The 23,467-nt window shown below is 39.7% G+C and overlaps 1 protein-coding gene across 10 annotated transcripts in view; it reads left to right on the top strand.

Moving 5' to 3' along the window:
* fbxw7 (F-box and WD repeat domain containing 7) overlaps positions 1-23,467 on the top strand; it is a 102,114-nt gene that overhangs the window by 9,586 nt on the left and 69,061 nt on the right. For 3 of the 10 annotated variants that reach the window (XM_034540805.1, XM_034540770.1, XM_034540787.1), the window contains exon 2: positions 8,632-8,708. Coding sequence is in view for 4 of the 10 variants with exons in the window: in XM_034540748.1 (XP_034396639.1) it covers positions 18,166-18,315 (150 nt within the window). In the remaining 6 variants the exon portion in view is untranslated. Of the gene's footprint in view, positions 1-3,510; positions 3,660-8,396; positions 8,411-8,631; positions 8,709-15,100; positions 15,187-17,983; positions 18,316-23,467 lie in introns of those variants that run through there. The other 7 variants (XM_034540748.1, XM_034540734.1, XM_034540740.1 and 4 more) reach the window with 5 other exon arrangements.

Below are 23,467 nucleotides of genomic sequence, written 5' to 3'. Positions count from 1 at the left end.
TGATGAAGCACATTTTTCACAGTATCCTTTCACTCGTCATGTCTACAGGAACGTTTAACGGGACTGTTTTCTCACACAGAGCAGATCTTTCATCTGTGTATTCTGACTACGGTTCAAATTTGTGTTTTTGAATCGATAGTCATATCTCTGAGGCATTTATTGGTCTGTACACTCCCACATTTTAAATTAGGAACTCGTTTTTTTAAATGAATCACTAGTGGTCAAAAAAATAAAACATTATTAGCGTATGCTAGGTTATTCAATTCAATTCAGTTTATTTTGTATAGCCCAATATCACAAATTACAAATTTGGAGGAGTTCTGCGCTCTCAGAGTGCCCTTCTTGATGCATATCATTCTGTACGTCATTTGTATCATGATACAATGCATCAATATCTATTAGAATATAGCACATTTTCTGTCAATTAAATTGAGAATCATTCTTATAAATAAAAGACCTAAACATTTCATCAAATGAAAAAATAATTAAATATCTCACAATCAAAATACCTCATCACTTTGAACATGCTATAATTGAGGGCAGGGAGTTGTGAACAAGTTTTGTTTAAACATGTTGGCAAATGTTTTCTTATTTACACATCCAGCAGCTACACAGCAACATTATAATTCATTTGGAGTTGTGTTGTCAGCCACCTGATGACTCTAAATCCGATATTCACGCTCTCTCAGCTCTGTTTTGGTCTCTACAGACTCCTGATGGAAATATCTGTCACTGGCAGTATGTTGTGTACAGCTACACAATGAGCTGACACTCTTAAAGCTCAGTACAGTTGAGGGGAGCTGCAGATCTGGGGAGAAGATTGACTACAACCCACCTCTTTCACATTGTTATTTGGTACATGATTGAAAATAAATATTGTTTATAGCTCTCATAAATCTAATATGTCAAGCATTTTCAAAGTTGAACACTGCCACAGATTTTATGGTATAAATATAGTTATAATGGTATCGTAATATCTCTTACAGTTGACACATTGATATTGTCTCGTGATATATTTTGTCATATAAACTCTCAGAATAATCTACAGTTTAATTAGTCTTGAAACTAGCACTTAGTCGCAGCCCTAATGCACTCAGGCTGATGACAGGTGACGATGTCATGATGTAAGTAGCTCCCCGACATACAGATCCGTCTCCTTGCTCTAATTTGACTTCCTATCGGAGGCTCTGTGGCTCTCAGCTCAGACCTCTTCCATCTTGCCTATACACAATTGCATCTCTTCACTGCAACCCACAACTCATTCCCTCTCAAATGCCAACCAGTCCTTCTCTGAGACTGCAGCAGAGGTGCAGGACAAAAACATTTGAAAGGAGGCCTCTCCCAGCAGAGGTCCTGTTGGCATGGAAACGCCTGTCTTTGTGAATGGGGGCTTCTTTTAAACGCCTGGTCAGTGGTTTCCCACTGTCTCATGGTCCAAGAGGAAGCTGTCAGACTTCTTGCAGAATGCCCTTTAAAGGTTTAAACAGAACTTGAGTTTTTGTCGGTCTATGGTCCATCTTTTGGTAACGCCGTTTGTAGTTTTATTTAGCTTCTCAACTGTTGATTCATAAGATTTTGTTGCATTTCTTTCTGTAGATATTTAGCTTAGTTACCTGATTATGTGAACACTAGACTCTCACTCATCTGCTGTTCACACTTAAGATACAGGGCCAATGTGGACCTAAAGTTTAGAGAAATGCTGATGTTGCTGGATCAAGCAGTGAGTCATCTTTGTTTCTTCTGTGTTTGTTCAACACAACCAGCACACAATTGCAGGATTTCTCTGAACAGGTTCAATGTGGGGTTACATTTCTAATCGAAGTCTGTTTTCCTATAGTTGACCAATATTTTAACTGATTGGTAAAAGCTCATTGAGCTGATGAATTAACTAATCAGTTGTTTTCACAAATATTGAGTTTAAGAGGTCTTTATGCTTTCACTTGTGGATGGACAATCTTACCATTTGGCAGATTAACAACCTTCTCCATGATACGTTGGAGGTGTTCACCAGATTCTGATTAAATGTGCTTTACATGCAGGTTAGAATGGAGGAGGAAAAAGAAATGTATAAAATATCTTTCATAGTCGTCATAAACAACATTGGCGCTTATCACCTGATTGTCCAAATATCAAAATCTCCCTATTAAATAGCTACAAATGAGTAATTAGCATTTCATCGGTCCAGAAGGGGTCAGGGAAGATGAACCTGAGAGCGGGAATGCAGAGAAAAGAATGAATAGTTGGTTTTCTATGTAGTCATCAGGTTATTTGTCTAAATTAGTGCATGGTTAGATGTCTCGAAGGAAAAGCAGCAAGTGTCTGTACTCTGTGGAGCAGGACAAAGAACCCCTGACCTAATTATGAATTTCTTCATTCACCTTAATCAACTAAAAAGCTGAGGTCGCTGCAGCTTCCTGTCCTCGTCTTTTTTTTGCCACACAGATGTCTACAGTTGGCCCACTCTTCATCGTCTGCCCTTCATACTAAATTGTGATTAAATTGTTGGAATAGTTATACTTTCTCCCATAAATATGCATTTTATGTCTTGAATTTTGCCCAGCTTTTAATGTGGCCAAAACCAACATAACCACCTGTGGCAATTAAGTCAAAATCATTGTGTGTCGTCTGTAGATTCAACAACATTTTCTTCATGGCACAAGTTTACAAACATAGAAAAAAATGCAGAGAAATTGTCTCTGTTTGAATTTATGTAGATCACAGTTCACTGGCCCACATACCCTTTTTTTCTGGATGAATTATTTACTGTTTATCAAAATTAAAGTAGGTTGGGCTGTGCTTTCTGCAGCTCTAAAATGTATCTTGTGTGAATTGATCCCAATTTAACAGCTTTGAATAGACACGGATGAATTTGATTCCAAATTCCTCCTCAATATAAAGATAGTTTTGGTAGCTACATTTATTTTGAGTCTTTATTTCGTAAAGTGCACTGTATCCAATACCCTCTTCAGATCAATAATTGGCTGTTTTGGTGTCATAAAGAAGCAAAGGCTCTATAGGAATGTGTGGCATTGTCATGGTAGGATATCCTCCCTTAGACTTGACCTGGGTGGCTTTCTGTTGGAGATGCAGGCAGCTGGTGGCTCAGTTAAAGTGCCTTTTAAGTCTATTAGAGAGGATAATCCTTGAGGGAGAGTTTCAGTGAACAGAAGGAGCCGGCAAAACAGTCTGTCAATTCACTTTCCTCACTTTTGCCATCTGACTGTCCCGCGTACATCCCCTCTCGATGCAGCCCGCCGCTCCCCAGCACATGGCCACCATATGCCTTCTTCATTACTCCTTCAAAGGAAAGATAGCCTCCCTAATCGGGCCGATGTAACCTGAAATGTTTTGCTACACTTCAAAGTGGCTATAAACGATCTCTGAGGTGCATTTTATTTTAGTCATTACAAGATGAAATTTAACAGGCATGTTTTGTTTTATTTCTCTGGTGTTGCGGGCAACCCAACGTTGTTTTCTCATCGTTTATTGCTTTCTGTGCATTTTCTTTAGCTTCCCACCTTCCACCTTCACTGCCCCTGGCTCAGTCGGTGTTCAGCATCACTTCAAAGTGGAAGGTCTGCGGTGCTGCAGATAACACGCTGTACCCCAAAGCACCGGCGAGCTTTTCCAGAGCCCCTACGCAGTCCCTCGGCTGACAGGTTTGGCCCCTTCTGTCTCTTGTTGGAAAGCGTTTCTGCTTCTCTGGTTTCCTTGCTGCTGTTTCAAGGGTTTTTGTTTTGTCTAGTAGCTCTCTGGCTCTTGATCTGAGCCCCAGACTTAAATGTCCAGTTGAATTGCATTGTTGCCTTGCAGCATTTGTGTATACTCGTGAAACTTGATGAAAGAAGGAATAAGTATTTTGAAGTATTACGGCCTATCACATAAGACTCCTATATTTCTAAAAGTATTATCTTACTTGGATCAGTGATTGATTACACCTTGTCTCACCCTCTGCATGCCTCTGTAAATGATCATATGGCAATTATAAAGATCAAATATTGCAGACAGCAAGCGGTGTGAATTGTTTGCTTCACAGTAATTCAGTTTTTATTCATGACCTTGCGTTTGGCAGTTGGAAGAGAAATTACTTTTTCCTTTTGTTTTTTTGTTTGTGCCTAGCTCTTTAAACACTAAATAATGAGTGGGACACTATTCCTTCACGAAAAAAAACAAGAGAGACAAAATGATTTTTTTTAGCATCGGATTTTAAGTCAGTGCTGTGATATAAATGGTAATATCCAGTTTCAGTCAATTCTGATTGGGGGAATTGAGCTGTTGGACATTTTGGATGGCCGCTCTATGTTTCAAGCACAAAAGTATTTTGGTAATGGTCAAAGTCATGGCTTATCTTTGTTTCCATGGTAGCAGCACGTTGCTGCTCAGGTTCCTCAAAATTTCCTCTGGGATGAAACACCCCATAATCTGCTCTCTAAGAACATTGTCTGCCTGTGGTTTTCTGTGTCACTGTGTCTCTAGTGCAAAAAGATTAATACACAAGCATGTCTTCCATATAATATGGAGTCAGATAATGTTACTAAATGTATATTTAATATAAAGTACCACCTAACTTAATGCAGAGAAAATAAGAATGTAAGTAAAGTGAACTGTCCTCCGATAATAAGCTCCACTAAACTAGTTGTTGGCATAACAGGAAAGGGAAATGATTATATCACACGCCGAACAAAAGATTAGTTATGTTCATCCTTGTTATGTTTATTCTCTGGCAGTAGACACATGTTGGCGTATTTCCCTCTCAATATCGTGCAAACGTATTATTCATCCTTTCAAATTATGTTATATAAAATCTGAATCATACGCTTTTTTAGACCTGCTATTTATCTTGCAAAATTATATTTACATGCTAATTCCTCGTCATTGTGGCTCAATATTTGTAGCCCCTGGAAACTGGATCACGATGAGCTAGCTTCCACTGCAAAAATCATTTGATGTAAACTTTGTATTAATTTCCATGTGCTGCAGTCTTTCTTGTTTTTCTCTCCAATCAGTTGGAACTTTAGGTGACATCGCATCTGCAGACTGAGTGTTGATTGTGATGCAAATTAGGCACCTGACAAAATGGAAATGTTGTGACGCAACAGATAAAAAAAAAAAAAGAACACGTTTTTAAGGAACATACCGACCTGGTCTGTTGACAAATTGTTGTGAATCTTTTCCGAGCAGCAACAGAACGGTACAAAGGAAAGGAGAAGCATTTTAACATCTCAACTGCGCCTCACTCATCCTTTTTTATTGTTTCCACTACAAGTTTAGGAACAATGTCTGTAAAAGAATAGATTTATTTTGAAGTAATGACATCAAACAACTCTGAATCAACAGTCCAACCCCCCTTATGATCTTACTCTTGTTAATTCAGCCTCCTTTCGTTAGTCTCTATTTGACGCCTGCTTTGCATGACTGTAACGTGAGGTAGTTTGCTCTTTTTCTTTTCCAACTGCTGAAACGCAGCTGCAAATTGTGTCATGATTGTGATGATCAGGCCTCAGTGGGTTGGTGTAGAAAGCTCCTGGAATTGGAGGAAGAAGCTGTTGAGAAGGTGTGGTCACAGAGGAAATGAGGCTGCATTCCAGCAGTGATTTATGAAGTGTCTCTCATTCTCTCTGTACTGCTGGCAAGTTAACAGCTGCTTCAGACAGTTCCCTGACTTTAGGAGAGCTGGACCCACCTCAGCATATTGAAAGGTAGTCAGTACTTGCCGTGCGAGCAAAGTTAATACTGTGCAATAAGCTAGGTAAGCTACTAATTTGAAGATTCACCTGTGGCTCTTGAGCTTTTCATTATTTCAAAATCCCTTCCCTTTTTACTTTGCCTTAATACGTCATCCCTGCTTGCATATCTCCCCCCTTTCTTGGCATCCTCATTTTGAGACTGGTTTTCATTGACTCAGGAAATATCCTGAACAAAAGTGCTTATGTGGACCACAGGCCTTGGAACAAAAATGCTGGAAAAAATACAGAATGAGTCACGTCTGAAGCTTGTGTCCAATGTGACTAGAAGAGGCCTGTTTTATTATTAATCTGTTAGAGACTCGCGGCACTGCTGTGTGAGAACATGTCAACCATTTGGGTCTTGGCGTTCACACCTGCAGCAGGAATTAAAGACATTCTTCTAACGCCTCTCGGAGGTTGTCTCACCATGTTGGAATACCAGTTCATAGTCTACGATACACAATGTATGCTTGGTAAGATCTGAAATTGGCAGGCAAAGCAGGTACAATCTTCGGCGGACAGGGAAAATTCCTACGTTTAGTAAGATTATCGTTGCATAGAGCTACATGCTTAAGTTAAGTTAATTTCCGACTCTGAAACTATTGCATAGCCACATAAAAAATATTTACCTTTCGGCTATTAGTTATGTATGATCTCTTTTTTTTTCCATAATATTTCATAATGGACAAGTAAGACCTCTACAACTACAGGCCCTTATTTCATTAACGTGTTTCAAACTTTATATCTTTTTTTTCCAATTAAATGTGATTCAAGATTTAGCCAAAAGAAAAGGAAAACTATTCTGCAGAGAGCCCTAAAGCAGTAAGAGTGCTTCTATGCTTGTAACTTAAGTATTTCACGGTATTCTGTTGCATCTCCAAGGTTTTTCTGTTATGTAACTTTTGTTCTAATTTGTTATGTAATAATAACAAAGTAATCTATGTTAGTTATGTAAAAGAATGAAGAGCAATTGATGTCCATTAGGTTTACTATTGCCGCTGTGTCCTCTAAGCAAGTGCACACAAAAGTGCATATATGAGTTTAGATACTTAAAACGTATTTTGATTAAAAAAATATGAGAAGCACTGAGGTTTGCAACCGTCTCCAGTGAACAGAGTTACTGAAACGAAGCCAGGAAACACGGCAGCTGCATTCCTCCATGTAGACTAATTTTATTTGGCACATCCAGACACAGTTGACCCAGACTGAAGTTGCAGGCATCCATAACCTGTGTGTTTGCCTCACTCAAAGGCCTCTGGGGAACATTCAGAACCTTTCCTAGAAAGCTTTTAATATAAGAGTTTAAAGGTGGGTTATTTTGTGTCTGAACATGGGAGTTTTCTAACAGCTGCGGCATACCTTTGTGTCCATATTAGAAGAGGTTATAGAGACCAGTATAGTCACTTACTGAATAACACAAGTATGTGTATACTCGCTACGCCACTCTAGAGCCAAAGGGACTTTGGCTGAGTAAGAATTCTCCTGTTTATCTCGAGATCTTTCAGCTTCAATTCTGTACTTCTTTGCAAAATTAAAGCCCAACGAAGAATCCCAAATTGTGAGACTTTTCATTCAGTCGACCATCTTTCTTTCTGTCTCACGGTTATCAAATGTCAAACAGCTGGACGTCTGGACATCTGTTCATTTCCCAGAACGGGAAGATCATATCCAGTTTTGTTTACGTCAACTTTTGAAATCCTATTCTCTCCACACAAGCCAGCTCCCCGGCGCTGCTGGTGAGTCTAGTGGGTCTAATTATGTTTCTATGCAGATGCTTTAAAACCAATAGCTCCATTACTCATGTTAAAACACCTTTTGTCTGTGTTTGACCTGTTCGGCAAATTATATTCTGGGGTACAGAAATAAGATATTGGGTGACTTATGCTGTGTTGACTTGAGTTATGGATTGGATTAGAATGATAACAATCAAGCACTCTGGCTCACAGACTGCAGTGGTAATCGCTCTACTAGTATCATGGATGTCATATTATTGGTTGAACATTGTGGGGACTGGCTTATGTAAGCGCATTACTTTTTTTTAGTTTTACAGGGAGAATAGGGGATTGGATTTTGATATAAAAATACGCAGAAATTGTTTTTTGTTTACTACGTGTACAATATGACAGATGTGATCTAAAAGTGTTTTTTAAAAAAAGGCATTTTTCATTTCATCTTGAATTTTAAAATTGAACTACTCAAATTGAGTGTTATTGATGAAAAACTATGATCATATCATGCGTGTCTTTTTTCAGCGGACTCTCCACATCAGTTTCAGGAATCCTGTTGTACCGTTTGAACGTTCATTTGTAGCATGTCAACAATTTAAATGCATAGATTTGTATCGGCACGAGGAAGCGAAAAATAAGGCGTGTCAGAGTTGGCAGCTGTTATTTCACTGTCAGATATATCGTTATATGAAAAGTATGAGATCGGACTTGGGATCGGCACATACCCAAAGTTAAGTGATTCGCATCTTAACCAAAAAAGACGGACCAGGACATGCCTTCTACAAAAGCCAGGAGAATTTCCAATTTCAGTTTGATTCGCAAAGAGGCACCATCGCATTCATGCTGTTAGCGGTGCACTAGTTTGCCACCAGCTTCTCCATGTTCACTTCCCCCAGACGAGACGGAGGAAGAACTGACTCATCTGTGGTGGTGACTCACTGTTGAGCGCTGATGCAGGTGTTGTATGTTGTGCCAGGTTCTTAAATTTTAGTTTTTTTGGCGTGTTCTTCTCTGGGTTTTCGGAGAATAAACTGTGAAATGCCACCATCCTTATCTCACTACTCCGGCCCTCCTGCTTTCTCCTCTCGTATTCCAGACGGCCCCCACGGCCGGTTAACTCTTTGATGACCTCTGAGATTGTGGCACTGACGGCTCTTTTTTCCCTTCTTTGTCCACAGAAAGAATCAACTCTCGGAGTCAGACCTGTAGTGGAGAAGACCAATTGTGTCCTGAACAAAGACTGACGGAGAGAACTGTAAGTAAACACTGCAACTGTGTCAACTTCTCAGGGGTCAGGATGTTTGTGTGTGTCTGTAACTTGTGCTCAATGCATTGGTTTACGCACAGGAATGGTGAGGTTTGTGGTTTTGAATGTCTCAGTACACGTGTGTTGTTTTGTAGATGACAAAGAGGCCGTATAAAGTGTGCCTCGGTGTATCTGAGGCTTTGTTTGGATGTTGGGATCAAAATGCAGAGATACGAATATCTAACAGGCAATTATAAATAGTGGTGCAGCGGATCATAAAACTCACGGATCGGATCAGCACAAAAGATAAAAAGGAGCAACTCTAACTTTATGAGATCCCTGATCACGTCTTTTTGCAGCCGATCTTTGATCAATATTGGCAAATACATATTCCTTTGTTTGATTTATACTTGCCGGTCTTCAAGGCTCCATCTGTCCCAAAAATTATTTCAACCGCTTTGATGTCCGAAAACCATCAATAATTCTAAATGTTATCCTTTTACTTTGTTGTGTTTTTTTTTTACACCACTAATTATAAGTCTCTCTCTCTCTCTCTCTCTCTCTCTCTCTCTCTCTCTCTCTCTGTGTGTGAACAGCATTTTGTTCACACACTGTTGTCAGAAAATAAAAAAAAAAGGTGAACAAGGCAAACAAGGTTATAACGCTTCAATTAAAAAGGTGAAGATGAGGTTTGCAAGTTTATAGACCATTTACACGTTTCACACATTCACAAACATCGTTAACGGGCTCAAGGTAATGCCATATTAGTGTTTGTCGTTAGGTGTTGTCAACAGGTGATGGGATGTAAGCTTGAACCCAGTTGTTTCCTAGCAACACATTTCCCATGTCATGGTCCGTTATCAAGTCCCTTTTATTCCCACTCCACTGTGGAATCGGCAACATGAATACGTTCTCAACCTACAGGAAACATAAAAGGATCCAAACTATATGATCAAATGAACACAAGACCACAGAAATGTACAATTAAGATTATGTCAAGATTTAAATGGGAACACCAGAAGGGTCTACAGAGGGTTTTACATCAGTATTAGTATCTCACGTTTGCTGTTGTACAGTCTGGTTTTTCATGTCTTGAACAGAAGTGGGCTTGTGGTGACGTCGCTTTTCTTTCTTTTGGACTCTGAAGTAAAAGATGACAGCGTATATTTGTCAGTAATCCAGTAATGCCAGTAAAGTCATTTTCTTTGAATACCCGTTTTTGTTTGACCAGCAGTCAAAAACCCAAAGATATGCTGTTTGCAGTGACATAAAACAGAAACCAGCAAGTTGATTATCCAGTTGGTTGCAGATTGATTGTCTGCCACATGTCTATGACTTGGATATCTCAATCTCAGTGTTATTATGCATTGCCTATCTGTCTTTTACTGTATGGTCCTTCACCTTTTTGTTGTTGTTTTAGATCCTTATTTTCTGGTTGAAAGTGAAAATGTGCTCTGCCAAAAGTAAAAGATGTCTGTGTTTCACATCAGAGTGGGTCGTCTCCATAAGCTCCCTTTCTTTTTTTTTTTTTTGAGGATGTGTAAGCCTGGCTAATGAAATAGAAATAAGGTGCCACAAAGATCAAGGAGGGCAAGAAAATGGTTGCTGTCGTGTTTGTATGGAAGGCCACACCCTGGGTTTCATTGTCAGCATCTCAGGCAGGATGCAGACCTTTCACACTTGAGCACGAGTCACAGTGGAAGTTGTTGGAGTTGTTATGAACAAACAGGAGGAGAATTCACTCAAGAGGCCGTGTGTGTGTGCGTGTGTGCTGAAAAGGTACTTGTTTGTAATGTTATACTGTTTTGTTTAGACTTTGGTATAGATGATTTACATTTTTTGGAAAACTTGAATATTGGCAAATTTGTCCACCTATAACATTTATTTTTCTTTGAGGGGACTGCTATAGCAACTCTTTTGATAATCGATTAATCTATCGAATATTACTTTAATTAATTATTATTTTCAACTTATACAACACCATTTGCCATAGTTTGTGTTGTTAGCACAGTTAGCTGTTAGCACAGCCTTTAGGTAGGTTGAGTGGAAATAGAAGTGCTTCCAGTCTGGTATATAGCACCTTTTTACATTTTTCATGCCTAGCATGTGGTCACAGGGTCAAGTTGCAAATATTGATTATTGTGATTCATTAAGGTCGTTGAATGTGTGTGGTTTACAGCGTCAGAGGCACACAGTGATGGTGTTCATGGCGTATTCAGTTTCCATCGCTGGAAGGAGGATTCTTCCTTTTAAAACCATGTGTGGTGCAAGGCGTGAATTATTCATCCTCTGCACGCGCCTGTGAATTAAAGGTAAAGCGATAGCACATAGTGCCTTGCTTGGCTCGCTGCTGCATTTTTAAAGTGTGGACGGGCACTCAAATGTCGAAATGTTAACATTGTCTTCCCCTAAAACTGTTACCACTGGTCTCAGGGACCGGATAAAGGAAATTTGATATGGGGGTTTGAATAATTCAGCACGAGGGTTTGGGAGTGAATGTGCAACTTCCCCATGTGAATCCTCAGTGTCCTCTCCTTGAGCTCCAGAACATTATGAATCTGTCAGTCTTTTATGCAAAAATAATTTATAAACGTCTTTTTTATTCATTACGTTTGTTTTGACAAATGGTACTTGAGAACGTCTCATCTGGAAACCAAATTCCTTTTGATATTTGTTCATTGAACTGAGGACGCCGTTACATTTGCAGGCAGAGATTTTTATAGATTTTTTAAATTTTTTTATAGATTCAACATGAAGAAATAGAATAAAAGCGTCTGCAGAACCCATGTAGGAGGAAGGGCACTGCTGTCATTTCAAGGAAAGGTCCTTTTAAAAAGAATTGCATTTGAAACTGCTTCCTAAGCAGAAAGTAAAAGGTCTGAGATTTCACCATCCTCTGTGTCGCTCCCTAATCAGTCCCACACCTCTCACCCCCCCATTCTCTGTAAATAATTCAGAACAGCCCTTTGACTGCTCCAGAGAGGAGCGTACACACCATTGATAATGGAGGATAGCTGCTGGGGACAGTAAAGGAATCGCTGCGGATGCACTTTTCAGAAGTCTAGAAAGTTTAAACTACTTTAAAGACAGTGATTCTATCATTTTATTCATACATTTGGACATATTGTTCTCGCGATTTAACGTCATGTTAACAATGCACATAACCACGAGTCCTCATGACGCCAACAGTCTGGAGCAGATGAAAAGTAAATGAGGTGCCGTCTATACAGTATCTTCTATAAGCATCTTTTCATTGTATACACTAAAAGAGGACGGTCATTCTCAATGTGAGCCAGATGGGGTTCAGTATTTTACTTGCTTCAGGCTCAGTAAATATGCTTAACCAGTTATGTTTTGTAGGACCAAACTTCTAAATTACTTTCCTAAGGTGTGTGTGTGTGTGTGTGTGTGTGTGTGTGTGTGATGTGATGATGGATACAGAAGATGACTAGTAACCACTTTCAGTTCCAGTTTGCAGCGTCATTTCTTTTTTCCTATGATTGCTTTTAGTGGTCTGAATATATAACTCACTGCTGTATGAGGGAATCTGGGCAAGCGGGTCTACAATATCGTTGTTTTTTTAATACTTTTTATCGTTCTGCTCTCAGGCTGCTTTGTGTTTTAATCTTAAAATTGTCAGTGTAACAGGACAAGACGGGCGTTGATGTGAGGATCTGTGTCATCCTTTGAGGGGTGTGGTTAACACTTTCTCAGTCATTCATGCTTTCGGGATCCTGTTGGAAACAGGACATCCTGCTTTGTCCCTGTGTTGGAGACAGGAAATTGTGACTTTATTAGACCTCTTTTGGCGAGTGCCAAAGAGAACTTCTGATGATGGTTAACTGTTTTTTTTCTGTCATTTTCTCAAGGTACAATATGCATTGTGGCTGCACTTTCAACTATCACGATATAGGTCATTTCATATCTAACTATATATATTACGGTAGTGCGTCCTTTAAAGTAATTCAATACACATATATTCTGTATGAAATAGCAACATGGTTAAGCCTATTGTTGTATACTCCTGTGTTAATTAAATACCAAAAGAATGAAAAGTAGTGAGTATTTTCTCATTCAATTAAGACATTTAGTGCAAAATGAACTTAAGTTTTAGTGAAATTACAGTGAAAAACATATGTATTCCATATCTACATCGTTTTTTTTAAAATCTCATTGACCTGAATAATTAAAGTGCGACGCAAAAACAAAACCACACTCTTGAAGTGATATTCCCTCCAAAATATTTAACACATTTTCTGAAGAATTTGAGTTATGTGCTTATTATCAATGTATGACTTCATCCTGATTCCATCGAAAGATGACGCATTTAAATTGAATTCTTGCCCAGCCCTATTATGTATGTATTTATTACTATATTTAATTGTATTACGATAAAGGATGGATGATAAATCCTCAGCACATCCTCGATTTAACTTGCTCGTAAATGCATGCAGATGCTTTTAATTGCCTCAAGCGGTGAGCAATTTTCCACAATCTTCCTTTTCTCCACTAGAGTGCAGCCTACTCAGAGAAAATGAGTCGTCTGCAAACCAGATATCTTGTGATAATGTTGAGGATTTATTTTTGTTTAAAGTGACACACAGATTTGTGCAGTTAACAAAACTGTTAAACTGTCCCACTTCGTCGGTGCGTTTCTTTTGGGTATGTCAACATTTGGGAGCTTCCTGGTAATTGAGGACATCATTTGCAAACTCACTTAAATGTATCAACCACTAATTGGTTTGAAGAGATTAATGGCACCATTTGCCACTTGATTAATAACTACTGAAGTAATTTGTCTCCAAATCGTATTACTCAGAGTGTTACTCGTCACTTTGATATTCAAACACTAAAGATTAGGTCACTGTCGGGTTAATAATTTACCTCTGACGTTCTGCTGGCATTAATGGTTCTATTGTTTTGTTCACCTACCTCAATGTCTCACTCGTGGCTTCATCAGTTTTCTTCCGTGAAGAGCGTGCTGCAGGTTTATTCAATGGCAGTCGCACCACAAATAGCCTTAAAACAATAAATCCAGGATATAAATCTTAGGAAAAGAGGACAATAATTGGCCTTTTTTAAATGAGTGCTTTACGTTGACATCGGGACAATATTAAGAAACAATATGATTCTTACCTCAACTGCACGTGTTTAGTTTTTAGGGGGTGGCAATGTGAACATGTTATAAATTTAAGCATTTGGCCATGATGTATTTTGTTTTTGTGTTCTTTTTTGTTTTCTTTGCACAGGCTTTCAACATATAAATGAATCTACTTACTTGCCAAGAAAACAAAATACACATCGGACTTTGTGGAAGAAGCCAAATCAAATAGGAGATCATCGGTAGAGGTCAAAGTATGTTTTTGTGACCTGTTGCATCATATTTAGATTTCTAGAGCGAGGTGTATTGTGTCTTTGGCTCTACACCGTGTTAAAAAGAGCACTGGTATCGGATCATCACTATCTATTCATAATGAGGATTTGGATCAGGAGAAATAAAAAGGAAAAATCCATAAAATGTTATCTCAGTAATGAATAATAATATAAAGAGGCTTCACAAAAGCATAATTAAGGATGAAGTGCAGAAGCGTGAAAGGTTTTTGAGACTGTAATTATTGATGTATTGTGGCAGTGCTTCAGTATTTCATGCGCTGAGAATGTGTATAAAACCAATATACATGTTTGGATGATTAAAAAAAGAAGTTTGCGTTAACACGACAGCAGAAGGTGGTAAAGATTCAATTTAGATCATATTCTTTGAGCACATTAATAAAGGCTATTTTGTGCACTGGGTTCCTGAAGGGATCAGCATGCGGTGTAATGATGCCACAGTTCAGACGCCAATAGCAGACACCCTGTGATTGGTTGTGGTGAGATGACCACAGTTCTGATCATCGTCCGGGGGTTAGGGTTGAGTTTTTTTTTTTTGGTTGATATTCAATTTGAAGCACAAACAGCTGCATTGGCCTTCAGGCTCCTGTTTTGTTTTCTAATAGACTTCATCAAACATATTTTATGGCCCTTAAAAACTAAACCAGTTTTAAAGTCAGCGTGCTGGTGAAACGGAGTGCAGAGTTTCCATCCATTTCTTGGCTCTTTAAGCCTATTGTGGGATATTTGTACATTTAGAATCCAGTCAATAAACAGTTTTAGGACTACACAATCATCACATGGGGAGGACGGTGGTATAAGAATTAGATTTACTTTGTAAATTGCACTTATTGTAAACTCTTCAACAGCTTTGTCCTCATTCTCCCCTCGAGTACAAGAAACAACACAGATCGTTAGAGCACAGTATTGATCGGAACAGCGTTTGTTCAGTTAATGCAGTGCTGAATATGACTCGACGAGCCACGCTGCAGATTGTAGAATTTATACAGTCCGGTTTTTTCCCCCCACAGGACAAGTAATACAGCGATACTCATTCCATGTGAGGTGCCAGTCAAGCTGGCCCGCTGGGATTCGATTCTCCCCATTTGTGCTGCATGTAAGTTTCGAGTCATTATGTCTTCCTCTAAAACCCTCCGCAACGGTGCAGCGAATCTCGTCTCTATGGATTAATACGTGAAGCGAGCAGTGAGCTGACACGGTAAAAAATAATATTTATGAATAATGAGCAGGGCACCCTTTCACCCGGCAACATCTCTGTCCTGGCCGAGAAAAGAACAAAGTACTGAACGCGATGCTTATTCTTCCGTCTGGAGCGTTCTGATTAGGACGAAACATTTAGTCACTGTTCTGCCGTAATGTACGCGGCTGGATACCGTACAGCAAAGGCTTGACTTTCGGTAATGCAACCCTTTGTCCTTATTTACGGTCTGATAGTGCTACCTTTTTTCTTTCTTGATGGTTATAGATGGAGGTCGCTGTGTTTTGTTATGTTAAATTTCTCCCCTGATGCGCTGTTTTATTCTGGGAAGACGGCAACCTGGTGTTCGAGGTAATCTCTGTTGCAATGATTCACAGCGAGGTGTCACCTTTTAGTAGCACTCTCATCCACAGCACCAAGTTGTGAGAGCGAGGAGAACCTCTAAGTGCTTAATTATTGGCCGTTTCACCACCCTTTTTTTTTAAATTTTTTTTTTTTACTTTGTGTGCACTATTGGCAGTCGGTCACAGCTGCACACCAAAGGATGATGCACGGCACTCAAATAAACGGATGTAGCAATAAGTGTTCTTTGTCAATTTTGCAATATCCAGAAGAAAAGAGACTACGGGGTGTCTATGCGTCATTGAACCCAGCCAGCCAGTAGTAGAGGACGGGGTGGACAGCCCAGGGCCAAAGTACTGTTGTACCCTGTGTGGATACACACATCAATTGACTCAATAAAAGTGTATTCAAGCACAAAGACCATTTAAGAGGCGGCGTATTTTCATATAAACTATGTAGACATTGGTGGACATTACTAGACCCATATTTGCTCTTAGCAGGAAAAACTGAGCGGAGACGTGTCACAGCGTCAAACTCAACCTCCATTTTAAACTCAACTACACATCTGTAAGGTTGTAAAGCATTTTACCGCAATGGTATTTGCGATCGGTTTCACTGCCAAACAATATAAATACTCTGACATAGTCTCGCAAGGTGAAACAAATGCCAGTCGCGACTCGTGGAAAGGACAATGTTGGTGAAAAAATGACAAAGAACCGTTAGATTCTGAGCTGTCAAACGCACAAAGCCGGAAATCACACGCATACACGGTCGCTGAATAGGTTTCTAGCTTGTTTCGTACAGTTTGGGGAAAAATTAACTCTGACCACAGAAACCTGTTTAGTGTTTCAATTTACATTTTGATTGGACTAATTGTTTAGTCTATAACATTTCAGAATGAAGGGAAATATGAGTTTAAAAGCTATAATTAAGTTCACAGTCATTCAAGACAGAGGGTTTCAAACTGTGAGGTGCAGTTTGCATGAAACATCGCAGTTGTTCGTGAAGTCATTACTCTTAATACGATTCAGTGGTGATCTGAATAAACATCCATAAATTGGTTAGAAATAATAGAAAGAGACACCCGTCATGGCAACTAGAAATCAGTTGCCCTGCGAGGCAACACAATGCACAGAATCTACTGAAAGAAAACCCTAAATCATCCGATTATTCAGCTATTGCCTTTTTTCTTGCACCAAAATATTGTTTATCGGCCTTTTAAAAACATCCACTAACGTTCATTGCCTTTTTTATATTGGTGGCGATAGCAGGCAGAATGAGCCATTTAATATTATGTGTGTGCTATTAATAGCAAGCTGCTGTTGTTCTTGTTCCAGAACCCGTTCTAAGTTTTTTTTTTTTTTTTTTTTTTTTTTTGGTCCGTCTTTGCCGTACCATTATTGCCGCCCCTCCTACTCGCTATTGCTCCCTAGCTTCATCAGCTCTGGTAACTATTGGCTACTGTGCTGGACAATGTTAAACCTCGGCGATGAGGTGTGCACTGAATATGTGCTCTCGCTGTCAGTTTTTTTTGCAGATGTTTGCGCTGTATTGGCACTAATCAGACAGGCTGGCTGCATGTATCATATTCAGTAATTTACAGTGTTTGTTTTCCACTGTTTATCAGTTAGAGAAACTGTAATTGGGAGAAATGTTCGGCTTTTAAAGTGATTTTATTTATCTGATTATTACAGCAGACATCAGCCACATCTTGACAGCAGTGACAGATTATTATTACCATAATACTCCCTTCCGCGCCGTTATTGTCCCTTAAACGCTTTTCCCGGACCCCTCCTCCTTTGCGTCTGGCTGTATCGTGCTCATCGGCCCTTCTCATATGCATGCAGAGTGGCTTGGGTTTCTTATAATATTCTGTCCACTGCTTCCTCAATTAATGGAACAGCCAGGAGCTCAGATGTCATGGGAAGCACTTTTATCAGCAAGTTGGAGGAGCTCAGTCTGAGTGGTTTACCGCTGGAGCTCGTGGGGGTGGAGGGGTTGGGCTGTACAGTGGTGGTGGCAGCAGCATTGACGGTGATAGCATCCTCATTGCACAGCAGCCGAAGGCAGTGGAAAGACGCGCATGGAAATTGTGGGGTGGGTGGGTGGGGGGGCAGAAGCGAGAAGTGGCACAGACATTGCATCCAGAGTATTATTTGCAGTATCGGTGTTTTGTGGATGGGAAAGGGAACTAGAGGAGGTGCTTGCTAGAGATGGAAGAAGTACAGCAGAGGGAGTCGAGTAAATGGGAAGCAATCACGAGGGAAATGGACCAAAAGCTGTACTTCACAACTCGCGTGCGGTTTACTGTGGATTAAGGTGAACGTCAGCGCCTGTATTATGTTGACTGTAGATGGATACTAGACGGAGCTCGTTGACGGAGTACCTGTGGATCAGCACCATGTGGAATAATTACAGAAAAGGCACCAGCTGTGAGCACAACTGAGTGGTTTCGGCAAGGAACAGGAAGTGACTGTGGCTTGCAGCTCGTCTCTCTTCCACGCGTCTTCTTACCCCAGAGCAGCCGGGCAACTAATGAGCAAGTCGATGTGTGGTTGTGGCTGCAGCTTCATCTCCTCTTTGATGAAGAGATTGGGCCGCACGGCGTGCTGCTCGGATCTCTTCTTCAGCCATACTTCAGAACAGCTGCAGAGACTGGCCACCGGCTGCCCACCTCAACCAAAGGTAACAATGTGTTGGCGCCCACTGACGGAGCCACGTCTGCGTCTCCACGGCCTCGCGATCAGTCAGCTGTCGGCTTTTTATGTGTTGTCTCCTGTGTGCAACGCAAGAAACGCCTGAAAGCATATTTGCAGAATGCGCAATGCGTGAAATACAGCATCTTTGTTTATCTGCCTTGGTTGTCTAAAACAATTTCCCAGGTAAGTGTGCTTCCAGGGAGAGCAGAGCAGTAATTGATTATTTAATGGCACCAGGTGATTTAACTTCTGTCTTGCTGCCTTGACAACAGTGGACTTGCTTTCAGCTGGCAGTCATTTAAATGGATGCCTTCAGACTGCCTGTGGTTTACAAGAGAAAAAGCTTTTTCTAATGGAACAAATAATAGCCAAACCAGATTGCATCTAAGTGCATGCGAGCGTGCATGTGAATGAGACTTTGCTCTAAGACAGACCTCTGTCTCATGGCTATAGCATCTAGGGTTTCCCCTGTCATTGTATCTATGTACACGTTTTAATAGTTGGCTGGCACTCACTGGGATTTGAAGTCCTTTCCAGTCCTTCTGGCAGAAGGCCATCCTCACAGTAAAGATGGAAGAAGAAGATGTATGCTCTCTGAGTAATGACAGAAATCCACCAAGAAAAATGTTAAAATGTTATTGGGTTGTTCCGTGGCAACAATTCCAATAAAGAGATAATGAGTGACTGTTTTAGAGGAGGCGTGGTGCTTATAGACTAGACCGTAATGTCACTTTTATGTTGAAAAGATGTTTATTGTTTTCCCGAGAAAGCATTGTCGCAGAGTGAAGTAATTTTGAAGTGTGAAATAAATGTGGCAAAACATTATCCCTCTGTCGAGCAGCTCGGGGATTGAGGTTTCACTTTCTTCCGCTGAGACATCACAGGGCACCAGCTCTAAATAGAAACATCGATTACTAGCTTCTGCATCGAAATGGATACACAAAGATTTCAGCAAACAGAGTATGTATAGGATTTCTAGACTTTGTCTTTGTCTTTCAAAACATTTTAAAATATATTTTAAATGCAATCAGAAAATCATAGCATTACTTTTTGTACAATCTGAGCAAAGGAATTAACATTTGCTGATGTAAGTATGAACATATAAACGTACTTGCAGGATTCACAAGGTAAACAAGTCAAGCATTAACAATGTAAACAGACTATTTTCTTACACCATTTGCTTGGTCAGTCTCCACCAATGTCCCACTTCTATTGGGCTGTTTACAAATCCAAGAGGAGCCACAATACAGCCATCAGCTGCTTGATCTATATCTGTTACCATGTTTCTTGTGAACAGACAATATTTCTGTATACTCTCCCGCTGCTCTATTAAGCTCATCTACACACACACACACACACACACACACACACACACACACACACACACACACACACACACACACACACACACACACACACACACACACACACTAACATCAAACAGACTCCTCATTAATGCATCATGCACGTCAACGGTTTGAAGAGGATTTCTTTTCATAGATTCCTCATTGTTTTTACTTACTCAACCGCCATCAGACATCAATTATTCATAAATAAGTGTCGGTAGAACACAGATTATTACAATATAACCTTAATCACCAGAATAAGAAGAGGATATTCACACCCCGTTAAACCAGACTTAAATTACAAAGAAACCCTTAATGGGAACCGGTTGCGGTAACGGATGTTACATAAAGTGTGTTTTGCTCGTGCAAACACTCTTGAAACAGTTTCTTTTAGCCACCACTGTCAAAAGTAATTGAACCCAAGTCTCTTCATAAACTTCTATCCAAACTATGTCTTTTTGTCCTTGACCTTCAAAACATCGCTTTCTTAACCATCTTAAATAAAACGGGCATTTACTAGACACTACTTCACACGTTTAATGTGACGTGATAATAGAAGTTTTGCCGACTGTAAAGGCTCTGAAATAAATGAGCGGCTCACTTCTGTAACCTGATCCGTACTGGATTGTGACTATTGTTGGTATTTGAGAGTTTCAAAAATCTTTTAAGGACATATCAACGGATGACTTTGTTTTCACAAAGGGGTAGGAATATTTTTTTTTGTTTGTTTTGTAAGAATTATGCAAAAGATTTAATTGGACTTAATGAGAGATTTGCAGTTGAAAATAACAAATGCATTCAATTTTCTCTGACAATTGGCACCTGACACTTGGATTGTTGATACAGAATAATTAAAATGCATTCACTGATCAGATGCTGCATATTGCTCAGGGCACCCTTATAAATTGCTAATTTATAATCGGCTTACTTCTACCCCATAACATGACAGCCATTAGATTACATCTTGAAGTTGAATCGGCAGTGATTGAGTGGGTGATTTGAGCCGTTTTGAAAAAATAACTTATTTTAGCATGAACAAGGTTTTACTGACTTTTGGTTTTGTCCACAGAAGTAGGAAATAAGTTTGGATTTCAGCTATGTGGTGGGGCAGATGCTCACAATAGAAAATGCATGCATACCCACCCATCACATCATGTAGATCAGTCGGTCCAAATCCACCCAGGTGAAGTTCATTCTTTCTGAAGTGCCCCATGTCGAGTCTTTGCTCAAGGCTAAAGTGTAACGTCTGGGCCACAGCTGTGACTTTATCACCGAAGAGCCGACTTGGCCCTCTGATGAAATCCCAACCCCTCCATAACAGCATCTACACCTGGGACTGTCTGGATGTATGTCGCACTGCTGAGCACACATTATTATGTTCTTTCTCTGACAAGCATTTATAACAAGTTTAGGACCACAATTAATGATACGCTGCACAGACTGCAGCGTATCATTCGCTCCGCTGAGAAGGTGATTGGCTGCATTCTGCCAACCCTCTATGATGATAGTTGGCGACCCCTCCCAGCCTGGGCACAAACTTTTTGAATCAGCCTCCTATATTTAAAAAAAAAAAAAAAAACATAGATATTTGTAAATCAAATATATTCATTAATTTACATTATATATATATATATATATATATATATATATATATATATATATATATTTTGACTTTCTCCTATTCTTGTTTTTTGTAAAATGTTTTCTTATAAATAGTTTTCTTACTATGTTTTACTATGTTTATGTTTTATGTTATTATTACTATTTAGTGGCAGTGCCAGTAAACCCCAAAAAATAAAATGGAGAAATTAGCTCTGTCCCATAATTTAATAATCCCATGACTGGGGGGGGGAAATAAGCTTTCATTTTCTTTGTTTACTCCGAGTGGCTCTCTATCTCCGGGGCACCTGTATCACCTGTTTTCGTCAGGAGACCCAAATTCACACCTGCTCCCTCCAGCTACCCGACAGCTATTTGTGTCCACTACATTGCTCTTGCATGCGCACCTTTCATTCATCAGTCTCTATTCTTAGTCCTGCAACACTAAAGGCCAACTCTTTGTTCACTACCAGTGTTCCTGGAATCTTTATTTGTGTCCAACCGCGTTATAAGCCTAGACAGAAGAGCATTTTTGAAAGTGTACTCTATTCCAGTCTGCACAGGACTCTGAAACAATTGTCACAAAGGTGCCTTTGTGTCTAATTGAAGGTGATATATGAGATATATGAGAATAAACTGACTAAAGCTCAAATAAACAAATTAAAACTCTGTTACATTTGTCTTGTCTCATCAGCAGCACATTTTGACTGTCACCCTCTCTCACTGTTTGCATTACACACAGCTGTTTGAACGTCAACAACAACAAGCTAATTTCATGCTGTGTTTAGGAAACTAATAACGGAAACCTCGGCTGTTCCGGTAGAAGGCAGGGACAACTTTAGCTATTCATAGCCTTCCTCTTCTGAGCTCCCAGCAATGAACTGGTAGTCCCGAGAGGGGTCCGTGCAATCTGAGATAGGTCTAACGCTTCCCACCACAGCAGTGGGGCCGTGCAGCATCGACGGGGAGAAGCACATGAAGGGACCGGTGGCTTTTTCTTCAAGGTCAAAGCATTTAGCTTTCGCTGAGACGGATAGAGTATGTGCGCCTCCCAAAGAAATGTTCTCATCTCGCATGTAGTTCATTGAGGAGATTTGGAACTGCGGTCTGCGGAGCCGATTCTTATTTTGTCCCAGTTGAGATTAGCGAAAGACCTCCATTAGGGCTTTGAAAAAGATCATTGGCACCTTTTTTATAAAGCTACATTATCTAAGATTATGCACAATCAGCAGACAAACTTAACTTAACTTATTCTCTGTAGTGTGTGTGTGTGACCGGAAGTGAACCTCTGACCTCATGTGCTTGATGGTGAACCGTCTATAAATCAAGAATGAAGATAGCCAATAAAGTTTCAAACCAAACATAATTGTTTTTACAGATTACAGAAGAGTGGGAAAAAAAAACCGTCCGTTCGGAAATGCTCTTTTGTATTTATTGTGGAACTACTTTGCCAAACGTATGTAACGGCGTGACCACCATATGGTCTTAAAACACATTGTACATGTTAAGTGACAGGAAAAAGGTGTGCGCTCAACTATAATGATGTTTTACTTGCCTTGTGATGCACTGTAATTATGATGTAGCTAATATGGATGTCTCACACTTCAAGTTATTCAAATCAATCTAATATAGACTATATGCTTAACAATGGAAACGCTCTGCATTGCATTAAGAAAGAAATGTCTGCAGCCAAGCAGTTTCTTTTCCAAAATGGCAAAGTATGAAATATAAAATATCATCTTTTTGGCCTTTTCACTGTCAAGGATGGCTCATTGATTGCATTAATAAATTACTCTAATTTACTAATCAATATTATGGATTAGTTAAAAATGCCGCGACTTTAACCCCAAATAGGACATTTGGTGTTCACTGCCATTACTAATTTATGCAAAGTTGATGCTCTTGCATAAAGAAGCTTGACTTTAGTACTTACTTTGTCTTTAAGCTTCACATGTATTGGTGGAAGTCATTGTTACTAAAAAGCCAAGAGTCACACCACTTTCCGTCACTTACAAGTCTTTCTTGCTGCTTGAATGTTGAGTCGGGAGAATAAAATGTGTGTATTCTATGAGCTTGTGTCTTGGTTTCAGAATACATTGACATGGATGTTAAACTAAAAGACCAAAGCAAAGAGCATACTCCTCTTTGTTTTACAATAAATCACGGTGGTTATAACTAGACTACTTTGATACT

The sequence above is a fragment of the Cyclopterus lumpus genome, chromosome 1 (genome assembly GCF_009769545.1).
Source record: "Cyclopterus lumpus isolate fCycLum1 chromosome 1, fCycLum1.pri, whole genome shotgun sequence".
Taxonomy (NCBI): Eukaryota; Metazoa; Chordata; class Actinopteri; order Perciformes; family Cyclopteridae; genus Cyclopterus; species Cyclopterus lumpus.
Note: the sequence above shows the minus strand (reverse complement) of the source record. Positions and strands in the feature narration are given on the sequence as shown.